General features: G+C 43.2%; 1 protein-coding gene across 2 annotated transcripts in view; it reads right to left on the reverse strand.

Annotated features, from left to right (window-relative positions):
* The window catches only part of sema4f (sema domain, immunoglobulin domain (Ig), transmembrane domain (TM) and short cytoplasmic domain, (semaphorin) 4F), a 79244-nt gene extending 58774 nt beyond the window's left edge, over window positions 1–20470 (reverse strand). For both annotated transcript variants that reach the window (XM_079491189.1, XM_079491190.1), the window contains exon 1: window positions 19555–20470. In XM_079491189.1, the coding sequence (XP_079347315.1) occupies window positions 19555–19657 (103 nt within the window). In that variant the 5' untranslated portion in view covers window positions 19658–20470. The remainder of the gene's footprint in view (window positions 1–19554) is intronic.
* Between the last annotated feature and the right edge of the window lie 493 nt (window positions 20471–20963).

A 20963-nucleotide genomic window follows, 5' to 3' on the forward strand; every position in this document is an offset into this window, starting at 1 on the left:
GTGAACGCATAGGTTGCATACAGTAAATATTTAGATTTTTAATTATTAGTACTTATAGAACAGATGTTTAATATATTATGCTTTTAAGTAGTCTCTCTTATAAAGTCGTTTTTATGATCTTTTATATAGTAACTGTGTTTGTGTGTACTGTGATTTCTGTTGTCTTTACCACTGCACAAAAGAAGTTTCCGAAAGGAAAAATAAAGTTTTTTGAAGTTGAAGTTGAAGTTCATCCATTTTGAACCACCTATCTTCATATAATTGGCCGGGCCCTCACCAATACTTGTGATAAAATGGTACAAATGTTTTCTGCTCAGTCTGTGTCTCATAGGAGGGTTGGAGACACCTCAGAAACCCGCATCATCTGTATTAATATTAAATTAGATTATTTACGTACCGTCAGTCAGTCGGAGCTCGCAATAGAAAATGAAGATGCAGCTATAACACCTGGTAGTGACACTGAGTCCGTACTGGTCTACGCAAGAAAGTATACTGCCGAAGCAGACAACCCGCAACACTCCAAGTTAGAATAAAGTTCTTACGGTGCAAGGCTCGAATATACAAGTTGAACTAGTCGTACTGGTCTATGCACCTTGCATGTGGGTGTTTACCTTCTGCTGAAGTTAATGTATTATTATTGTAGCACCTGCCTCTCATGTAACACTCAGCTGACATGGGCATGCCACACACTCAATACCATATGTCATCGCTGTAGCTTGTAGAATCATAATATGTGTGGCTATTATGATCTGAATATAATGTATGAAACAACAATACTTACTGGAATTTCATGTCTCGGCAACAGTTCCATCTGTTCCAACAGTTCCATCCATATGCAGTCTTGTCATGAGGCAGACAAGACTGCATACGTAGCGTGAGGCCGTTCCAATAAGTGTGGTTATACTTTGTCCGTGACTGTGTTGCGTGGTGAGAATAGCCCTGAGGATGCATCACGTTCTGGGCTAGTACATAGGCCAAAATAAAATAAAAAGTTCATCGTGCAAAAAAAATATAATTTATCAATAGATTGTTTGGGGGGATACGGATTAAATATATTTTGGGACATATATCCTGGTCAGAGAGCGAAGAGAAAGATATCTCTGAATGGAATTGACGTCAAATAGACTCTTAATCAGTGGTGCTGAGGTAGTGCTTACACTGACTGGAAACAACCAGGCAATGCCAGGATTAAACTAGTCAAACTGGAACAGTAATTTTATTAACTACAATTTTAATTGTGATTTATTTTTTCCCTTCTCCTTTGCAATTGGCCTCCCATGGTGCCCTCTGGGTGCTGCAGCCCCCACTTTGAAAACCACTGGCCTACCTAATGCATATGGAACTGGGGATGCTTGAAATGAAAAGGGCTTAAAAGCACTGTACTAGAATATAAAATATCTACACAATGAGGCAGCACCACAGAAACCACTGCCGGTGAACCAGGCAGCAGTGCAATCAGCATGCTGTTTTCTATTCAATCAACTTTTAATTCAACGCCCACAACTCCATTAAATAGTTAAGTAGTTCCACACTCCACACACTGAGGTGGTGCACTGCCACTCTGGTTAATCAAATGCAGAATTGAAATGTTCACGGAATCCAAAATAATATTAACGAGAAAAAGTGCTCCTCGGATTGGTGCAGTTATAGGAATCGGCCTGTTATAGTGCCACCATGAGGCTGATTAAAAATAATTCCAAGTGGCATTTCTTCCTTGGTCTCGGCCTAATGAATTTATTTGCGGAAATCACACGCTGTGTTCAAAAACCCTATATTTTTGACCGGGGCCCCACAGAGTATACCAAGTCCACTCTTTTTCTCCCTCTACACCAAATCTATTCGCTGAAAATTGCAGATCTACAAGCTCACAATGCATTTAATTGTGAGGTGTTGTGAGCTTGTAGATCTGCTATTTTCACAGAGTGTTCGTCCCGAAAATAGGGATGGGGTTTGAGGTGGTTAAGCAAAGTATTGCTACACGAGACATGTGACCTACAATGAACGACACACAGCAATCTAATCCAATGCCGGGATCTAATTTCCATTCAGTCCCATGTCAGCAAAGGGGCATCGTATAAAAGCACTTTAGCTGATGAGATGGCACAGGGGAAAGATGGCTAGCCGTTGTGATGATGTCACCACTGCATTTTCTCAGAATCACATTCTATCCTGATGTGATGTCATGATTAAAAGATCTAATCATGACTTCATAAATCGATTTATGGCCTTTCGAAGTGTATCCGTTTCATCATCAAAGTGAGACACATCCCTTTCTCCATCCATGGGATTGTGCTGATGTGTTGAGTAGAGCAGCCCTGTGCACCCACAATGCCACAGTGGTGATTTGTGACGTCAAAATGCTTACTGGATCCGTGTGATAATGCCTTCAGCTGGCCTGTCTGCCTTTGTGATGTCACAAAGACACAGACACACATAGATTTTAGAAGGCCTATAGGTGGACACCATTTTGGTATCACAAATATGATCTAGTAATTACACACACACCATATCATCCTAGGGTCTCTATACCAAAACAATCTTTTTTTAAATACAAATGTGCACACTGCCACACACGCGGCACGGAGGCAAACATATTTTAGGCCACCATTGTAATGTTGAGCAAAGAGATGAAAGCATGGTGTCTGTCTCTAAAGACCCTCTCTATGTATTCCCAATGGAGACACACACGCACACGCACACACACACACACACACACACACACACACACACACACACACACACACACACACACACACACACACCTCAGCAGACACTTCAATTATGATAATGTGGATCAACATTAATGTATTTTACAGCAAGGCTGGCTTGCCTTTAACCAATGCCACAGACGTGTGCGCGTGCGCGCGCGTGCGCGCGCGCGCGCGTGCGTGCGTGTGTGTGTGTGTGTGTGTGTTACACTAGGTGCGGTTCCATTAAGCCTTTGCGAAAAAAGGAAGCGTATGTTCATTAAGTCGAAAAAAGAAAAGCGAATTGTCGGTGTTTCCATTAAACTGATAAAATGCGCATATGACATAAGTTCATTAAATATGCAGTAGTTGGCACTGTTTTGCCAGTAAAGTGAGGCTCATGTAAAGTATAGTCCTAATCCATGTTCACACCATTGATTTAGGGATTTGATGGGCTTTCTTTACAGTCAAAGAACGATTTGTTGTGTAATGCTTGTCTTAATATATTCGGGGCACATGTAGCCTATATGTCGCGGGACTCGATTGGAGCATACTGGTCGTTTATACTGTAAATGGATTGCAGCTGCAGCTGCACAACAGTTGTGGATAACTTGTTTCATCGGCTATATAGACTATAGCCTACACGTTTAGGTTGCTTATCTTATGCAATGAATATAAATATATAAGAATAGATGAAGCGTATGCATGGATCGAAATCGAATAGCCTGCAGGGACCCGGCAGCTATATATAAAAGTTTAGTCTACTACGCTACTCGTAGTCCACGTGTGTGTGTGTGTGTGTCTTGCATCCATACAGTAGCGATCCAGATATCAAAATTATCGGATCGCCCCGATCAACTCGGGAGGATTCAGAATTCATCCAACTGTTCAAAAGCGATATAATGCGAGTTCAATGCTTTCTAATTAAAAACCTTTTCCGCAAGTGTTTCCATACACTATTTGCGCATTTCCCTTTTTTCGAAAAAGCCTAAATCCGCAACCTCCAAGCGAAAAAGTGTTTTTGCGAAAAATGGAGACTTATTCGCATATTGATGTGTTTCCATCCAGGAGATTTTGCGCAAGAGCCTTAATGCGCATAAAAACGGCTTTATGGAAACGCACCTACTGACATTGCTCATTCCTGCATGTCAAAGTCGTGGTATGTTTAAATGCCGTCATTTGCCGGCACACTGCTGTGTTTGGAGAAATCGTTCTCATGGATGTGCTGTTGGAAAAATATTGACAGAACGTTGAATGATGAAAGATAGAGAGAACGGTTTAATAGAAAAGAAGGAGAGAGAAGAGGAAGACAAGGACAAGGAACAGGGAAGAAAAACAAAAGGAAAGGTCGTGAAAGAATGAAATGAAGAACAAACGAGAGAACAAAGAGGGAGTGTGATACCGTACTGGAAGGAGTTAAACGGAACACATTTTCGTTTTCATTAGCTGCCTTTTTATTTAAAAACCACAGAGATTGTATTGTGTGTGTGTGTGTGTGTGTGTGTGTGTGTGTGTGTGTGTGTGTGTGTGTGTGTGTGTGTGTGTGTGTGTGTGTGTGTGTGTGTGTGTGTGTGTGTGTGTGTGATGCATGTGTAACTATGAGTGTGACGTTGAGGTTTTACACAGCAGATGGCCTTGAGTGCAGACATGTAGTAAAAATGTACTATTATAATAGAATTCAAAGACCGTAATGGAATTCACAAATACAGAACCCTAGCCTAGGGAAGGGATCTGTTTGAATGATATGAGTGAAATCAGATAAGTAAAGTATCTGAGAATACTAGCTAACCCCAAAACACATAAGCCTATTCAGTGACCTAAGCTAACACAGCATATCTGTCTGGTCCATTATTTATATGATTATTGACAATTCTGTTTGGGCGATGCACTTGCAGTATGTCTATCTGCAGCTTCAGTTAAGAGAGTTGATGTTTGGTTGGATGGGGTTTTACTTTAGGAACTGTTTTTAGGAGGGATGCACCGAATATTTGGCCACTGAAACTATTCGGCCGAATAGTGGCAATTTGGCAAAACATGCATATTCGGTAATCAGTTCGGTTGATTTTAGAGCCAAAACTGAATGGTCAAAGAACCGGGGTTACCTTAAGCTACCGCTTTGTTGTGATGACGTGATCAAAACATGGCTTCAAGCATTTTTGAAGCCGCGTACACATGTATGTACTGTAACAACAAAGGTATAGAGCGTCGCAGTCCCGCCCCCCCCCCTCGAGAGACCCGGAAAAGAAATCCCCGTTCATTTTCCTCATAGACTTTTCAGAAAGTATTTATTTAAAGACGTTTACGCCGTGGACAAAGCCAACTCTTGTCGTGACAAATCATGACAACAAACACAATTTTTCGGGCTGAACAAATAATTAGAAAGAAGAAGAAAACGGCAGGTTACAACACTTTTTTTGTTGTTTTTCTTCTTTGAAATTATTTGTTTGGTCCAAAATATTGTGTTTGTTGTCATGATTTGTCACGACAAGAGTTGGCTTTGTACGGCGCTTGTAAGGTCTTTAAATAAATACGTTTTGAAATGTCTATGGGAAAGATGCATTGGGAACTATTTCCTGGGCCTGGCGTCGTCATGAAACGTTCTATACAGATATGACAGCAATGGTACAAAAACTGGTAATTTCTTTTTTTTTAATAGATATAATAGCAATCAATACATCATATTTGGCTATTTGGTTTTCGGCCAACTGTTTCCTATATTCGGTATTTGGTTTCGGCCAAGAATTTGCCATTGGGTGCATCCCTAGTTTTCAGTTACAGTATGATTTAAAATAAACTGGTAGAACCCATGGATATATAATACAGTCAAATTGGCATTGGTGGAAAGTAACTACATTTACTTAAGCACAATTTTGAGGGATTTGTACTGTACGTATTTACGATTTCCAATACCTTTACTTCTACTCCACAACAACTCAGAGGCAAATATTGTAATTTTACTCCACTACATTAATTTGAAAACTTTAGTTACTAATTACTTCATAGATTTTGATTGTTATTACAAAACATTCATTTAACCACTTCAGCCCACGTTTCGGCCATTTAAAAATAGACGATCTACAAGCTCTCACGATGCAACGCATTGTGAGAGCTTGTATTTCTGCTATTTTCAAAAGGTTTTTATATACTTTTTGAAAACTTGAAATGGGACATTCTGCACAATGAGTACTTTTACTTTTGGTACTTTAAGTACATTTTGTTGCCAATACTATATGCCAGGGCCCTTTGTGTATCATTATGGTCACAATTTTAACCCATTTTGGGCGGGAACCCCTTTTGGTGTTTTAAACATTGTTATAATTTAGCTATTGAAAAATAGCAGATCTACAAGCTCATAGCGCGCCACCGAGTGGCGCGCTACGAGCTTGTAGGTCTGCTATTTTTGAAAAATCGTGAAAGATTTTTTTTTTAATTTCGAGGTCAGGCCTAAATTGGTTAAGCCAACACAAATGAAACACTCCTTTCCTGAGAACATCATGACTACGGTGGTGTGTGAGAGGGCCCTCTCTGCATCATGTCTACACCACGCTGTTGCTCTTTCATCACAACTCCCCTGCTGTTCTTTACTCTCCCCCTCCCCGTACGTATTCCCTCCTTTTTCCCCCTTCTTTCCACCTCCCACACTCCCTCGTTCTAATTACCACCTCAGACTCCAATTAGAGGAGCCCGCAATGGAGGAGGAGAGGGAGCGTGTTGAGCTGGGGTAAAGCGGGATATGGAATTGATCTACAGTAAGTCCATGCACTACCCCAAACAGTTAGCAAAACCTGTGTGTGTGTGTGTGTGTGTGTGTGTGTGTGTGTGTGTGTGTGTGTGTGTGTGTGTGTGTGTGTGTGTCCATTTCCTGCCATTAAGGCTCCCTACTCTGCTTTATAGCTACTCAGGCCACACACACACACACACACACAGTTGTGAGGAATAAGAGATGTAGAAAGACTGAAAAATGAAAGAACAAAAAAAACTGAGGAGCGCCAGAGAGATGGAGAAAAGCCAGAAGCCAAGAGACAGAAACCATGTTAAGAGCCATAGGCTACAATGAAACAGAGACAGTGTGTATGTTTTTTAACGAATCGATGCATGTATATTCACTTCGTGCACACACGCACGCACGTGCGCACGCACGCACGCACGCACGCACGCACGCACGCACGCACGCACGCACGTGCACACACACACACACACACACACACACACACACACACACACACACACACACACACACACACACACACACACACACACACACACACACACACACACACACACACACACACACACACACACACACACACACACAGTGTCAGTCTACAACGGAAGACACCCAATCAATAAACACAAAGCACAAACAGCAGGGCAGCCCCACTGTCAGAGTGTGTGCGTGCATGTGTATGTGTGTGTGTGTGTGTCAGAGAGAGAGAGAGAGAGAGACAGAGAGAGCGAGAGAGAGAGAGAGAGAGAGATAGCATGGGTGCTTGCCAGCCAGAAGCTGCCAGAGGACACACACAAACTCACACAGAAATGTTGAGAGGCAGTTTAGTGCGGTGGTTTCATTTACTTTGGCTGCCAAAGCGAGAGCAGGCACAATACACAGAGCGGAAACAGATATGGGAGTTCATTATAGTACAACACATGCACACGCACGCACACGGACGCGCGCACACGCACGCACGCACGCACGCACGCACAGTAGACTAGTAAGAGTAATGTTTCACCTAACTACAAAGGACAACCTGATAAGGTGTGTATGTGTGTGTGTGTGTGTGTCGTGTGTGTGACGTGTGTGTGTGTGTGTGTGTGTGTGTGTGTGTGTGTGTGTGTGTGTGTGTGTGTGTGTGTGTGTGTGATTGAAGTCGCAGGGCTGATTTTATGAACAGATGTGTTACCTTGATCTTAGTAGGAGCTGTAACAACCACCTGACACACCTACTTGTACCACCCTGTAGAGATAGAGTGTGTGTGTGTCTGTGTGTGTGTGTGTGTGTGTGTGTGTGTGTGTGTGTGTGTGTGTGTGTGTGTGTGTGTGTGTGTGTGTGTGCACGCGCATGCGTGTCCGCCCCTGTGAACTGGCCAGAACACAGAACTACAGCCATATACTTCAACTGGAATAACTGGTTTGACAAATGTGAAGCAAGTTACTGTCTGTAAGTGTGCATAATTATGTAATTACAGTTTGTGTACAGTATGTGACATGCATTTAAGGACACATAAAAGACAAAATGACATCTCTCTATTGTCAGAAAAGGGCACTGAAGTTGGGGAAAGTCATGATCATCATGATCGCTAGTGTTATCTTATTTTCTTGCACCTAGAAGTAATGCTAAGCTAAGCTAAGCTGACCAACAGGAAGTAATATGTTTGTTTGTTTTTTTACGTTGATTTTACACAGAAATTAGAATAGTCCTGACTTAACATAATGGGCTATATTATGACCAATTCTCTGCCATTAAGTGGCAACGCCCACAGCTCCACATTCATTGCATATCAGCATGAACCTGTCTTGCATACAGTAACATCCTGAGTGTTGAACTCTGAGATTGTAAAGATTTACCCATGCATTTTAGCACCCTGATTGAGTTTAAAATGAACCTGCATTTCAAAAAAATAGCTAAATTAGCTGATCTACAAGCTCACAACGCTTCGCAGCACGACGTGTTGTGAGCCTGCAGATCAGCTATTTTTGAAAATATTTGCCTATGATGACAAGGTACCCAAAATAATGACTTGAGGTTAAAGTAGTTAACCCTTTAAGTGCAGACATTAGAATTGCATGTATTCTACAAATGCACAATTTGTCCTAACTGGTACCAGTGTATAGAAAACATAAAAAGAGAAGGGTTGTTCTACAGTGTTCTATGGCTGGTGAAAATAAAGTTGGTAGAAGGTGGTCTTTGGTACAAAAAAAGGGGGGCAATCATCTATAATACAAAAGAAACTAATCCATCTTCATGAAGTTCAAAAGCTTTAATAAAACCACTAGTTCATAACGGAACAGATAAACTGGTTTCAGAGTGACCTTCTTGCCTTTGACACGTACCAGATTTTGTCAGTTCCATTATGAACTCGCCGTTTTATTCAAAGCTTTGTAACTTCATAAAGAGTGCCTTGGGTTCTTTTCTTTTGTATAATTGGTTCCAGTATTATGTTTGGAGGTGAAACACCATGGTCAATATGGACCTTTGAGGCAGATAATGTGGGCGCTGTAAGCAGAGAGTTCAGAATTTACAAGCAATTTCTCCTGTATTCGCACTCAGCACATTGTTCACATTCACGCGCAAACTGATGCTGAAAGTTGCAGACCGGCAGGAATCTGAAGTCTGACTGCTTCCTAAAGTAATACCAGGGGTGTATCTGAGGGCAGAAATATGCACTACTACAGTACAATTAACAATGACTAGACAGACGCGGTTACAACTAGACTATATACTGTTACAATTACACCCTATACGGATCATTATAATTACATTATATTGGCTTAGATTAGAACTTGAAGGCTTGTACTGATCAACTGCCAGATGTAATTGTGGTTGGAGAAAGGTTGTGTGTCTGTGGGCGTGTGTGTTTCCTTCCTCCCCTTCCCCCTTTCCGTGCCTTAATGCTGACACAGGTCCTGCAAAGAAACAGAGGTACACATGTACCTCTGTTACATGTGTGTACGCACGCACGCACACACGCACACTGTACCGTTACTGTACTCAGATTTGAAGGGTTCATTTGAGGATCTGGATGAGAACCAGACAGATATGCATGCACACAAGCATGCACACACACACGCACACACACGCACACACACATGATCGAGCCAGACACTCAACACAGAGCCAGATGTCAGACACTGTGGAAAACCTAGCATGATGCTGATGTTAGCACTGGCTGATGTTAGAACCCAACCCATAGGAAATGCCTACACACACACACACACACACACACATACAGACACAGACAGTACACACACGCGCATACATGCATTAAAAGACAGACAGATTGATTGACAGATGGTTCATGCCATTGATTGATGAGTCCTGCTGATTTCAATCAATTTGTGTAAATAGCCACCAACTCTCTTAGGAGCTTATCTCCACATGCCTGGGCAATCACAAGGTGTGTGTGTGACGTGTGTGTGTGTGTGTGTGTGTGTGTGTGTGTGTGTGTGTGTGTGTGTGTGTGTGTGTGTGTGTGTGTGTGTGTGTGTCAGACCTACTCACACATGCACACACACGATCTGACACGGACACATGAACTATGACCCATCTTGCCCTTAGTCCGTCTGGGTGGTTTCATCAATTTCACGTCTCTCTCTCTCTCTCTCTTTCATCCCCCCCACTTCCTTCATTCTCTTCTGTCATCATCTGCTGCTTAATGATTGGCTGGCCTTGTTGTGACTGACTTGAGAGATCAGGTTTTCCTCTTCTAGGGAATCCATCTAGTGTCTTGTCTCTCTCTCTCTTTTGAAAATCTATAATCCCTAAATTCAGTCCTGAATAAAGTAGTTCCTCCCCACTATACTTAAACCCTAATATACTTCTAATATTCGTCGTATGAGAAATAATGAAAATACTCCATCTACAAGCTCACAATGTGTTGCATTGTGAGCTTGTAAGTGTTGGGATGCCATGCTTAATGTTAATGTCAATATGCAGTGCATATGTGTGTTTCCTTACTCCTTTGTCCTTTTATAGTGCAAGAATCATCATGATTATGACCTTGTCTTTAAGGTGTGTAGTCTCTACGGACATGTACCAAAGAGACTGGTTTCCATCAAACCAGGTTAGCGTTTGAAACCAAACAAAACCCCTCCTCTCCTGCTCTGCACCTCCTTCTCCTCACGGGTCGTTTTACTTAACCTTGGCACAGTGGGAACGTCAGATCAATATCAATTACCGTGAATGATGGCGATGCCACAGGACGGTGAGTAATGCTGAACGCAGACCTGAAATGATCATCTCTCAAACTCATACTCTTCTTTATAATACGACATGATGTGCATGTCATGTAAACTATAAATGCGACGGCAATGGGTACAACTGGTATTGCATATGGTGGGGTATGCAGTCCTCAACTTGCCTCGTTCCTGACTTGCACCTAGACGGTCTAGTCTCCATGTTAAAAAATCATGCTCAAGGTCCAAGGATCGAAACTTTGATCATTAATGAAAGATTTATGCAAGTTCATGAATCATGACAGTGTGAGGGATCACTCGTTTTTAATATTTGGACTTCTATATTTACCGGTACTGTGAAGTCAACTTGGAGAAAGGAGAGCAAAGGGTTAAAATCTGGACTGACACTCATTGCCACTGACACTCAGCTGATTGTCACTCAATCACTCCCCAATTGCCTGACTAATCAGCGTCAGTGCATTCACTGCACCTGAGAGTAGGGCGTTGACCAAACACAGGAAGAGAGGAGGAAAGAGGAATCCTACACAAACCTCCATGAGGAACAACAGTGTGCATCCAAACAGGACCTATAGACCTGTCAAAGAATAAATAATGTTTGTGCCGCAAAGCTATAAGTAAAGTTATAAGTAACAGCATATAGGCAATGGAACAGAAAATAGGCAAAAGCTATAATATGGAGGAATGCAATAGAAGAATGGCAGTAATGTTACTTGGGGTAGAGGAGGAGAAGGAAGGCATCTTTATCAAATTCTAAGAAAAAAGTGGGTGAGAACAGAAGGTATATAGCAGGGGTGCCCATTACGTCGATCGCGGTCGACCAGTCGATCGCAAGCGCTGCGCAGGTAGACCGCTTGGCCTTGCCATGAAAAAAGAAAAAAAGAAAAACAATCCTCGCCTCGGGCAGGCGGCGGCGCGCCGGTGGCTTTGAAGGAGAACGTCAGGTCTGTTCTGTTGTTAAACAAACAAATTAAAAGGATATCTATCCATCATTGTTCATATAGCAAGATGCGCGCGGCAAAGAAGCCTAAAACATATCACTTCCATGGAGAGTGGGAAGATGATTATTAATGCTGGGCCGTTATCGTTGTCGGCACGGACCCCCGCGGAGGTCGACACGGACCCCCACGGAGGTCGGCGCGGACCCCCGCGGAGGTCCGCGATAGTCTGCGTGGGGGTCCGCGATAGTCTGCGTGGGGGTCCGCGCCTCCACGGTAGTCTCTGTGTGGTCTGTGCGGTAGCATCATGATGCCATCATCCATGCATCACAACCAAAACAAACTAGGACTAGTTTTGACGGTTGCCACATTTCGTGACTGAGAGAGAAACAAGCAACCAGGTCTATGAAAATGTTAACAGGCCAGATCAAGTCAGAAAATCCGAAAAAGTCAGAAATTAAGTCTCTTCTTTGCAATGTGGGGAAACTGAAAAGATAAATAAATAGAATTGATTTTGAAACCTAGATTTTGAAAGTCCTAATGCCTTAATGTTATTTATTTATTCGCCATATAGGTACATATTTTGAGCAAAGGGATAATTATCTTTTGGTTGGTAGATCACCTTGAGCTGGCAATTTTAAAAGTAGACCTCAAGTCAAAAAAGTGTGGGCACCCCTGGTATACAGTATGAGAAGTAGGAGGAGTGGTCATCATTACATGTCTGATGACATGTATTCTCATTGTTCCCAACATGCACAGTCCAGAGTATTCAGGAAATCTGTCTGTCTGTCTGTCTGTCTGTCTGTCTGTCTGTCTGTCTGTCTGTTGCCCAATTACTGAGATGCCTTGATGCCACAATTCTAATGCAGCACTAGTGCTGATGTGAGAGAATAGCATATAAGTACTCTGATACTGCTGCTATTACAGGGAAATTGACCATACAATATAGTACACAATTATGGAATTGAAACTGCCTATGCCATCCCAGGTGACATCAAAGGCAGAGTCCACACAGACTTTCTAACACAGTGAAGACATGGGGGTCTTGATTGGGTACTAAGATTGTACTTGTAACATCAAAGTAAACATCATTTAGGCTACCCTGCCTAAACGTTGAGAGAGACTGCAGGCCTTCCAATCGATTTGTACACACTACACATGCTGTCTCTTGACATGATGGGATTGATTGAGGGAGAGGAGAAAGTATGTGTGTGTGTGTGTGTGTGTGTGTGGGGGGGGGAGATTTAAATGAGTTCATGATAGATGCCCGACCTCCACACCGCAGATTTTATCATTTGTTCATACGTCCCATGTGAGGAATGCTCTAAGTTTAAACAATGAATTATACTCACATCCAAGATGCAAGCAAGCACACGCGCCCACGCACACACTTTAATTTCCCAAAGACAACATCGCCTTCAATTAAAGGAGCATGTCTATTTCATGACATGGCACATTTTGTGTCATTTTATGAATGAGGGTGGGAGAGCGAGGCGGGTACAGGAAGGGCGGAATGCATGGAGGAGGAAGAGTGGAATAGATGGATGGATGTTTAGATGGATGTATGGAGGAGGAGGAGAGGGAGGAAGCGGAATTCCGACAGACGGATAGATAGCCTACGATATCGGCCCACGCGATCCCTGACCTCAGGGTGTGTAAACTATTAATTAAAATAATCCCACAGACAGAGACACGAAGAGACCATGAGAGAGAGACAAAGAGAGAGTCAGTAAGGGTACTCTCACACCCTTTTTATGAAGAGAAAATGCTGTCTAGAGCATCTATTCTGCTGGGGGGGAATGGGCTTGTATTGTGTAATTTGAAACAGACAAAAACAACATTTAACGGACATCAACTGTGTGAGTTTCTTCTGCCCGGGTGTCACTTCTCTCCTCATGTTGGGCATGGCTGCTGGCTCACTCTGTCTGGAATGTTGAATCGGCCATACATTAACAGGTCTGCCTTCAACCCATTTAATCCGGGAAAGCATCTGTGGACCGTGTCATTTTAGATTTTAGCCATATTTTATACTTTGGATATTCAACATTTCTGGGGGTCCCCGACACTAAATATTTCGAGATGGGGCTCCGCAGCCAAATCCATATAATTGTGGGGGTCGCTGACATTTAACGCTCACTGATATAGATATTTTGAGGGAACTGTTGAGGATCTAGAAGACATTTTACTTTATAGGTAAATACAACTCCACGATGAATATAGCGAATACGATGTAATTATAATGGGTAATAATAGGTATAATATATTGTTCTTGTTAGGCAGTTGGATGCGGGTTCCTCCAGGGTGTAGAGAGATCATGAACAGCTGACAGAAAGCAGTTGACATCATAAGCGCAGTTCTGAAAAAGTTTAAATATTCTCAACTTTTAAAAGCACAATTTGCTCTCCCCCAGAAAAAGTGCTCTGACCAGCGCCTTTTAAAGATAACTGCTATGCTGTGTAACCTTTTGGTGATTTCTCATCATGTAAAAGGAGAGGATAATGGAAAGAACGAGAGAGAGAGATCCAGGGATAAGGACATAACATACGAGTAGAGAAAGAGGATGGAATGATACATGATTCAAAATCATATACGAAAAGGTCACAGGAATGCATTATAGACCAGCTGCTTACGTAGACTGTGTTGTGTGTGTGTGTGTGTGTGTGTGTGTGTGTGTGTGTGTGTGTGTGTGTGTGTGTGTGTGTGTGTTCTGACACAGCAGATGACCTTTACTCTGTCATAAAGTCGAGTCATGGACACGATGTGTGGGCTAACCATTCATATTAACAGAGGTGTGTGTGTGTGTGTGTGTGCGCACGCGCGTGCGTGCATGTGCGCGTGTGCGTGCCTGTGCGTGCGTACGTGTGTTGAACAGCACAAAGACAATGCCAGGACTTCATAGGGTGAATGTTATGAATCACAGTGTACATGAGAGCCTCTTTGTACTGCTGCGCTGTGTGTGTGTGTGTGTGTGTGTGTGTGTGTGTGTGTGTGTGTGTGTGTGTGTGTGTGTGTGTGTGGTGAGAAAGCGTTCCTTTCTGTAGGTGGGGAGTTCTTCTGACGTGGTCTCTCTCTCTTGAAAGAATGTCATCCCCTCGTCTCCTCTTTTACTACAGAATGTACTCGTTCCCACTCTCTCCATTCCTCATGACATCTCTCTGTCTTTCTTTAATGCTCTCTCCACACACACACACACACACACACACACACACACACACACACACACACACACACACACACACACACACACACACACACACACACACACACACACACACACACACACACACACACACACACACACACACACACACACACACACACACACACACACACACACAGCGGGAGAGAGCGAGGAATACCAAGAAACTGACTGGAAGTCAGTTCTTTGAACGGTTACCCAACAAAACCACAGGTCTTATAAGAGGATCATGCATTTATGAGATTAAAGTAAACTGCAACTAAATTACAAGACAAGAACACAGCGTCACATTGATCCCCAGGTTTGAAATGCTGCAGCCTTCCCACACTAAAGGGCTGGGGGGTTATATCACCACTGCCAGCAGCTAAGAGACACTAACAGCATCTCTGATGCCTCTCTCTGTGTTCCCCAGATGCCCATATCAACTCAGTTTACAAGACAACAGGAGGAGGTCGGAGAGACAGAGAGTACTGAAGGACCTGGAAAGATTATGAGTACACTGAAGTGGAGAAGGGGGATGTCTCAAGAGAGACAGAAAATCTGAGCTTTTGTCTTTGCATGACCACTTACTAGTCCCCAGAGTGTCAGGCAACAATGCATGCTGAACCCATACAATATTGTAGTTCCAATCTTAACCCCCGTGTGTGTACAGTAGTTCCTGGCACAGCCACGGTCAGATGGTTTACACTTAACCTACAACCTCATCCCTGGACATTCACATGGAAAGTAAACAATGTAGCCACACAAGAAAAGACAAGAAAAGAAAAGCCATGTGACTATTGTCTTGGAACACAAGCTTTGCAGTACCGGCAGACAGTTTCCACGACAGCCTGTGTGTGTCCACGCTATAGAATTGTTCTGAGCTAAACCATCTCGACCTCAAATGAAAAGGACTTAGTAACTCATAATTGGCACTGGTGCTAAAGTTTTTTGTGTCCGGTCAGGCTTGGTCAGCCTCTGTAAAACAGTGAGTTACGCTAGAACAGTCACTTGAAAACCCCCGCACGCACAGAGTTTACAGTTGGCTGAGTGCAACGCTGCAAAACACAGTAGTGGGGAATGGTGAATAAATGAAATCACTGGAGTCTAAGACAGACGAATGTATGTGTAAATGACTAGAAACTTGGAAAGTAAACGTAGAAATAATTCCTGGAAAGTCGGCAGAGAGAGAGAGCGCGCGAGAGAGAAAGATAACTGTTTACCAGTCCTATATACCTGCATACTTCCCAGCTGACCAACCTCGTTGTTTCACATGTCCCCATTGTGTGCCGAGTCCGACCCCCTAATCAGTTTCATGTGAGGGGCATTAGAAAAGGCTGGTGACCTGCAGAAACCGACAGGTCAGAGCTCACACTGTGGTCACACACAGCGGATCTATGTACTTTTAAGGTGACATAATTTGTTTCCAATTTAGTTTTCTTTGGTTTATTAAGTGACAATTGCATAAGAACAGGGTGTACAGAACGTTCACACAAGCACACACCCACAAAACAGATCTATGCATTTTCCTCTCTCCTGAGTCCCGAGTCTCTGAGTGTAAAAATGGACCCCTCAGAGATGAATCAACGCTAAGGATTTTACTGTGCGCTAATCTCAAGGCCTCCCTCTCCACCCTGATAACAAGACACTTTCCTACGAGAAAAACAAAGGCACACAAATGTAAACACGTACATGGCTGTTCAGAGCACCAATCTGTGGCCTTTGTTATGGACACTCCTTTAAAACAAGATGATCCTATCGGAACAGCAAACAACCCATCATAACACGCCTTTAAAACAACATGAATCGATCACAACAGTAACAACCTCATTATGACACACCTTTAAAACGTCATATCTATATGAGGACACAAACAAACCCATCATAACACAAATTTAACACATCATGATTCATATTTCATAATACCAGTAAGACGCCTGAGGGCGAGCTCGCGTGCACGCATCCACCTCGTTGACGGCAGACTGCTGGGCGAGCGCTGGCGCTTTGGCATGGGGGTCAGATTAACATGGAATGAATTCGGCCATATAAGGAGCATGTCTTGAGTGTACAGGGTTTGATGAGGTCAGATCAACATATGGAATGTCAGAACAGGTCAGCTCCATACAGTATATGGAGATCTAAGGGTGGTAGCGGGGATATTCTCTTGAGTGTACAGGGTTTGATGAGGGCCCAGGTAGGGCCGGGCCTTAATTTTCGGTCAAATTTTCAGTCAAAAGGGAGACATCGAAGAGTAAGGATGGATGGGGAAGGATCAACATATGGAATGTCAGAACAGGTTCTGAAATATATCCATATATGGAGATGGTGATGACATCAGGGATCTCCATATATGGGCTTAACTGTGACAGCAAGTCGCATTTACTATATGACATCAGGGTCTCCACATCTCCATCCCTGATGATGTCACATGATGTCACGAGACCTGGGAACTGATAATGCTTAATTCCATAGTAAACTGCGACTTTCGGTTGCATTTTCGGTTGCAATAAACAAACCACTCATAAACATAGCTTTAAATCAGAACAGAAACAAGCCCATCATAATGTGGAATACTTTCTGAGGCAATGCAGGTGTAAAATGTGATGAGAATCAGGTAGACTGGACAAACTATGTACTAACTACTACATAGTGTACTGTGTGTACTGTCACAGTAAACAATGTATGATTGAAAAACACAATTTGTTTTGATTATTTTTTTTTATCGTAAAAGGGATTGTTATGATATACAGATGATATACATCTTATGTCAATGCAGAGGTGAAGTATGTGCATAACTCCTCTTTATTTTATGGATGTACTTTTGGAGGTCTTTGGATTCCATGCACCACATAACCAATCGGTTTGGTGTGCATGTCGTTCTCAAATTGTAATATACGTGTACTTTGTCAACAGTATTTTGACAGTTCACAAAGCCTTTTCCATTGGGTTGCAATGCAATGGGATTGCAGTGCAGTGCACCTGATGTAAATGTTGGTCACTACTAACCTTGGTAATTATGGATATCGATCAGATTTACAACTAAATGGTCACCTGACCAGTTGCTCAAAAAACTAAACGGAAGCCTCTTACACAAGAGGATTCCTCTGTTCACTAATCGTAACATACGCACATTTGCATACTGACATACTACGTGCAGAGGGACTCACCCTTCTAAAGCCTCACCCGATAACACAATGGAATGTTGTTGTCTCTTTTTATGACCAATCCTACATTCTAATTCTAATTCTGAATCTCTGACGAGGACAGTTAGCCACCTCTGTCTCTCTGTCAATACGACTCTCTTCTTTCCCTTCTTCCAAAGGCCAGTGCTTTTTGGCATTTGTCGTGGGACTGGTTTGCCACAGTTGCACAATGACAACACACAGGAACAGGGCGCCAGCTCGCACATGCACATGCACATGCACACGCACACACACAGCAGTCGTTCATCAACTGCGTGTCCGAATGACAGAGCAAACGGATAGCGGCAATAGGACACAGTTAGAATGCACAAGCTTGTTCAGGTCGTAAATGTAGGAGGCCTGTATAATGAGTACACGTAGTTAAGCAGAAGTAATTTCAATTATTTCAACCCCATCCGACTGTAGCCCACAGCAGGCTGCTGGTGAATGGACACACGGTGACACAACACAACCTCTCCAACTCCAACGTTCCTCTCCTCAGGGACCAGAGGGTAAAGGACGGCCTGTGAGGCTCTCCCTTAAAGCATCTGCATGCTTGTTGTGATACGTCTCCTCTCATTTCACATTTTGCATTTCAACCGTTTCCAGAAAACAGGAAGGCATCAGTGTCCATGTCGCTGACCCCACCGCCGGGCACAAGCACAAAGACACAGCTTGTTGTTAGAGCACTGCTCCACTTCCATCCAAGCTCTGTCGCTCTGTCTCTCTCTGCTTCTAACTCGAACACGCAAAAAACAGGCTCTTGGCCGCAGGCGAGACCAGCAGCTGTGTGACAGGACTTCATTAAAGATCATACACATGATAATACGCACCCACGACTTTCCAGGAAAACTACACTGCAACAAATGCTCAGTAACCCTGAGTGTAGGCTGAATAAGGTTCAGGGGGTTTACACTCAGAGTACAATTTACTGTCCCTCGGACGTACTGTACTGTACTCCCAATAAATCGCCTCCTCCGCTGGTGACATCCTCTCTCAACTGAACGAAGTACACCGCAAAATGCTCAGTGTTAATTTAACTCTGGGGAGCTGTACAGTGGAACCCGATTTAGTTCCATAAATTGTACACTCTCTGAGGAGTTGGAAGGAACCCTGTTGAGCCGTTCCCAGTCGTGCACTTGTTGTCGTTCAGGAAAACAACGCGGGCACCTGCTTGCCTCGCCAACATCATCATTTATCAAGTCACACAGTACAAAGGAGGCGCTTGGCGCGGAGCCCAAAGTGTGTAAAACAGCACTGCAAACTGGGACACCAGTCACACCAGTGTATGTTCAGCTCCGTGTATAGTAGCCTACTTCTTGTATAGGCAGATGGTGACATTTACAAAATGCTGGTGTGTGTTGATGTAAAAACAACAGTGAGAGCTGCCTAAAAAGAAGGGGAAAAAAACTTAACTACTAATGCCAAATACGATGAATTGAGTACATGAGGACCCTAATGGAAACAAGCCAAATGGCTTTCTTGGATTCATCCTTTTAGCAGACCTGTATTACCAGTGCTTGTCCATGCAAACTGTTAATAAAGCATTCATTCAATCAATCAAATATTTTCGTCATCATCATCATCAACAAGTGAATTACCAAATCACCTTTGTGATTATGTGTTGTGGGTATTTCTGTACAGTATGTTTGCCCTACCTCCGAGTCCTAGTCCATTCAAGGCTGCTGTCCAGCAGGTTCCGGACAGCAAACACCACACCACCGACACCAAGCTGAACATCACGCCGCCTGGGGTCGTCATGGTTCGGCTCCGGGAGGACGCAGGACAGCCTCGGTCCTCCACGGACCGAGATCTCTGGATGAATGTACAAGTCCACCACCGGGGGGTCTGCTGCTCTCAGCTGTGAGGCATTGGCATTGTGATCCGTTCCGTGCACACACAGGTTGAATGCCCTGGATGTCTGTCTGCCTGTTTCTAGGCTACTTGGATGCACGGGCAAGGTGCGGGCAATTTCAAATACCGGTAAGTTAGTTTGGAGATTTCAACCCAAAGCAACAAATGTTACTCCAAAACCAAAAACGTATTTTAGTTATCTAAAAGCACTGAGCGCGGCATGTCAACAAACGGATATGAATGTGCGCTCCGTGCAAAATCGTGCGCGGCAGGTCCCATTTCTCCACTAGAAATTATAGAGAGCAATTATATAAAAAGGAGAGAAATCTAAAAGCTGCTATTTGCACTTAATAAACTGCATTTAAAGTAGCTCAAAGTCATTAGGTTGTGACGTTTATTCACAACAGAATAAGGTCCTGCGTGTGAAACTAAATTACTAAGCTGTTTCAGGCTCGCTGGTTTGTACCCGACCCGTGTGTCGCTCGCGCTGTCCCGCTGCTCAGTTCCAAATCTAAAATGAAGAAAAAAACAAAACAGAACACTCTCTCTGTCCCCAACGAAGAAATTGGAAATGGCCCAAGTCTGTCATCATTGCATGATGAGGGTGAAATTAAAGTCCTCCCGTCGGACGAGCCGTGGCTGGGAGGCTGAGCGCGCGGCGGCGGTGACACGAGCGCTGGAACACAACACACACACACACATTGAACTGCTGCTCGCGGATGTAGCTGGAGCTCGAGTCAGTCCGTCTCGCGCTCCTGCCCATAGATATATATCTATGCTCCTGCCCCGCCCAGCCGGAAAGGGGCGGACACAGACAGGTAAGTGATGATGTCACGTACACTACTACAGTAGAGTAGTAGTACACAGGTGCACACAGGTGTCATACAGTGATGATTAACTGATTACACAATAGGCTGTTACAGTTATCATTATTATTATGTTAGACCCAGAACACTGAGCGTCCTGGCCTATATATAGGTTTTATAATGTGAGATAGAATTATGCATAAATAAATAAATAAATAAATATTTAAATATTGAATTGCCAAATTATTGTAAAGTAGGCTATTAGCCTACATTGTTATACATTATTCATCGACAAGGGCATCGTCGTTAGTTTATATTAGTATAACTATATATCTTTTTCCATAACAAAGCATTGCTTTTCAAAAATTTAAATAAATAAAATAAAACAAAAATCACTGGGCAGCCAA

The sequence above is a fragment of the Electrona antarctica genome (assembly GCF_951216825.1).
Source record: "Electrona antarctica genome assembly, chromosome: 21".
Classification (NCBI taxonomy): Eukaryota; Metazoa; Chordata; class Actinopteri; order Myctophiformes; family Myctophidae; genus Electrona; species Electrona antarctica.